The sequence below is a fragment of the Rhinopithecus bieti genome, unplaced genomic scaffold (assembly GCF_001698545.2).
Source record: "Rhinopithecus bieti isolate Rb0 unplaced genomic scaffold, ASM169854v2 scaffold_20840, whole genome shotgun sequence".
In the NCBI taxonomy this organism is placed as follows: domain Eukaryota; kingdom Metazoa; phylum Chordata; class Mammalia; order Primates; family Cercopithecidae; genus Rhinopithecus; species Rhinopithecus bieti.
The window spans coordinates 627,769-631,661 of NW_016809955.1; the positions used below are offsets into that span (position 1 = coordinate 627,769).

Sequence of the window (3,893 nt, forward strand, 5' to 3'; positions counted from 1 at the left end):
AAAAAAAAAAAAAAAAAAGGTCAATTATGGCCACAAGGCCCCTGCAGCAGCCGTAATTGTATTGCTTAACTCCTCCCATCCCTACAGTTGATTGGACCAAGGGGGCACACGTGGTGCAAGTGGAACCAATCAGATTCTCTATCCCAGGAAATTGGACTGGGGCTGAGCCTAGCCAGTCCCTATGGTTGCTTAGGACTTCAGCCCATTCACTTTGCAGCACCCTTTGTCCTTTAGACTGTGGAGCAGAGAAAGTCTGCAGACAGAGTTGTGAAGCAAATGCACCGAGAGAAGCTGAAACCTGCCATGGAAAGCTTGCTGACAATCTCCAGCCCTGGTTCCATGGTCTTTCTGGGACCCAGCTGCAGCCCTTGAGTGGGCTCAGTGAGACATCTGGTCCTCTCAGAATAAATTTTCCCCAGCTAGCTCAAGTTGTTTTCTGTTACCGCAACCAGAAGAGTTTTGTTTAATACAATATCATGGAAGAACCAGATCCCAGGTCTTCTGACTCAGAGTTCCAAGCCCATCGCTATCCCACATCTTTCTAGACACTGCAAGGGCGTGCCAGTGAGTCCTTGTCTATCGCCCTTTTCTCTGTCACGCCCTCCTTCGTGGGGCTCTGCCCGCTGAGTCCCACGGTGTCCTCCTCACCAGTTGTTCATCCCCCGTGCTCCGGACACAATCCTTTTTGCACAGTGGATGCCTGCGAGAAGGTTGGGATTGAGCAGATCTGAAAGGAAGGAAGAGAAAACCTGTGAGGGCACAGAAGACAGTCCCAAAGATGGAGGCAGACACCAGCCCTCCCTGGACAGGCTTGTGCCACCTCGAGGTTTCCAGTTGAGACAAAGGTTGTCTCCCAGGAGCCCATTTAGACATCCCTACAATGGCTGCTAGAGGTTGGAGGTGAAAGGGGGTGTGGGCAGAAGGGGCAAGAGGCCTGAGATTTGGGTCTGTTCACTACTATTCTTCCTAACCAGAGTAGATGGTGGTTCACTCAAAGTTTGTGGGAGGTTTCTAGGGAGAGGAAATGCCAAAACACCACAGAGGTATGTCCCGCCTAGTGAGCGGGGGTCTTCAGGTGAGGAGCCCAGGGACATCAGTCAGCGTGCGAAGGCAGCGGTGAGGGACAGAGTCATGGGCCCTGTCGAGCCTCCTGGATCAGCCCTGAGCTAGGGAGTTTGCACTTGGCCTTTGGTCAGATCGTTAGCTGAAGATGGTACTCCGGAATGGTTAAGAGCCTGTGAGGCCACTGGTCTGGCATTCAATGCTGGTTCTCTTTTCGAGCCTCACTTTGCTGTTTTGTAAAGTGGAGATCATAAATGGTTTCTACTGCATGAAAATTGGATGAAATAAGCTAAGTATGTAAAGTGCTTAGTGTATAATATTCTCTCAATAAACATTGGCTGCTGCAGCTGTTCTACTACTACCAGCTGTATACAGAGCCTTCCTGCATCCTACTCAGGGACTCTATAGAATCTCCTAACTGGATGGGCATTAGGGACACTACTCCAGCCCTCTGCTCAGTAAAGGGATTCCCTGATTTTTTGAACCATATCTCTGGGGCCATTCCCAGGCTGTGGGTGAAAAGAGAAGTCTGTGAGCAGAGCCTGGTTTCCACTCTCATCTCTCCCACCCTGGGGCCCTGGCCAGACCTTGACAGTCCATGTGGCAAAGGTTTTCTGAGTGACTCTTATAATCGTTGCACCAGTAGTGGCCATTGATCTGGAAGAGGCCATAGTCAAAGCTTCCATCTGCGTTTTCATTTATCTTTGATATGTTGAACTTGCTTTCCACAAAAGCCAGGCACAGCCCTTAGAGTAGGGAGAAGGTCAGGATTTAGAGGGGACCAAGCTGAGTGAGAAGGGAGATGGAGGAGAAAGGGAGGCAAAAGGAATAAGGCCTGGGAGGCAAGATAGGACTAGAGGGCTGGAAACCTCCATTGACTTGCCCTCTCATCCTTTGGTCCATCCACCCACTGATAAGTACAACCATTCATCTGTCCATCTATTCATGTGTCTTGCACTTACTGAGCACCTACTGTGTGCTAGGAACTGTGCAAAGCCCAGTGAGGGACATTTCAGTTGGGTCAAACACAGATGCTGCCTTCAAGGGGCCTATATTAAAAGCATAAAAATATGTACCTAAGGCTGGGCACAGTGGCTCACACCTGTAATCCCAGCACTTTGGGAGGCTGAGGTGGGTGGATCACGAAGTCAGGAGATCGAGACTGTCCTGGCTAACATGGTGGCACCCCGTCTCTACTAAAAATACAAAAAATTAGCTGAGTATGGTGGTGGGCGCCTGTAGTCCCAGCTGCTAGGGAGGCTAAGGCAGGAGAACGGCGCGAACCCAGAAGGCAGAGCTTGCAGTAAGCCGAGATTGTGCCCCTGCACTCCAGCCTGGGCGACAGAGTGAGACTCCATCTCAAAAAAAAAAAAAAGTACCTAAAAAACCCACAAAGCAAGATAAAAGGACAAGTGTTGCAAGACAGGTGCACACAAATCCTAGGCAAAAGGGAGATATCCCTTCCATGCAGGAGGATAAAGCCTTTGTACTAGCTGTCCCCTCTGCCTGGAGTGTTCTTTCCCCAGACATTTGGGTGACCAGGTCCTTCATTTAATTCGGTGCTGCTCAATGTCACCTCCTCAGAGAGGCCTTCCCTGACTTCCCCATCTAAACAGTGTCACCATCGCTCCCCCTGCTTTGTTCTTCTTGATAGCATTGATCACCACCAGGCAGTACTTTATGAGTGTGTTTGTTGTGCTGTCTTCCCCTAGGATGTGAACACTATAAGGGAAGGGAATTTGTTTATCTCTACATTCCCAGCGTCTAAAACAGTTCTTCGTACATAATAAGTGCTCGGATAATAACTTGGATGAATATGGCGTGTTGGAAAAGGCTTTTTGAAGGGGGCTGCATTTTGAACTTGGCTTTGAAAGATGAACAGGCGAGAAAGAAGCTGGCCATGTAGGACATGACTAGGAGAGAAGGAGAAATGACAGGGGAGGGACCGATGGCACTCACAGTCACTCAGGGAGTAACCCTCAAACCCATCCAAGTCCTCCAGCTGCAGCACCTGGGCCAAGTCACAGCGACTGATGAGGCTGGCCTGATTTAGGGCAAGAAAGCTGCTGACCAAGTAGATGAGTAGCACCTTTGTCATCCTTGGAGCGGAGGAGGTGCAGCTGAGGGCTGACGATTCTTAGGGTCTTGCAGACTTTCTGCTGATCTTCTCTGAGAGCCTGGGGAATCTGGAGAGGGCAGCCAGATTTCCTCACTCACTCACTGCTCCAACCCGGCTGTTTCCTATCTCTTTTCTCTCATTTACTATTTTATAGATTTTTTTTTATCATGGAAAATTAAACAGTTACAAAAGGAGAGAGAATAGTATCATGAACCTCCATATACCAACTTCTGAGCTTCAACATTAAAAAACCAAGCCCATCTTTCTTTGTTGTTTGTTTTTTAGTTTTTTATTTTTTAGAGATGGGGGTCTCACTATGTTGAACTCCTGGCCTCAAGTGATCCTCCCATCTCAGCCTCCCAAAGTGCTGGGATTACAGGTGTGAGCCACCACACCTGGCCAATCTCATTTCATCAATAGGTCCTCTTATATGGGCACCAGCTATGGGTAGTATTTGGGTATTGGGATGGTGAGTGAGGTTGGCAAAGGAGATTACTGAAGACTGTCTTCACCGCATATGTGTGTGTGTATCTGAGCATGTGCTTTTAGAAGGAGGCCAGGATACTGGGTGCTCATCTCCCCACAACCCCACTCCCTAAGACACATGACACATGATTTTTCCCAGGGGCCATACCCTGCCTGGTACAATTCTTGGTGGGCTGGCTATAGACATAACCTTCACTTTCACATTGTATGTGTGTGTGTGGCGGGG

General features: G+C 49.0%; 1 protein-coding gene across 2 annotated transcripts in view; it reads right to left on the minus strand.

The window, feature by feature from the left end:
* The window catches only part of LYZL6 (lysozyme like 6), a 13,010-nt gene that overhangs the window by 2,127 nt on the left and 6,990 nt on the right, over nt 1-3,893 (minus strand). For both annotated transcript variants that reach the window (XM_017891015.1, XM_017891016.1), the window contains 3 exons: nt 3,022-3,248; nt 1,650-1,808; nt 649-727 (listed from right to left, as the gene is read on the minus strand). In XM_017891015.1, the coding sequence (XP_017746504.1) occupies nt 649-727; nt 1,650-1,808; nt 3,022-3,160 (377 nt within the window). In that variant the 5' untranslated portion in view covers nt 3,161-3,248. The remainder of the gene's footprint in view (nt 1-648; nt 728-1,649; nt 1,809-3,021; nt 3,249-3,893) is intronic.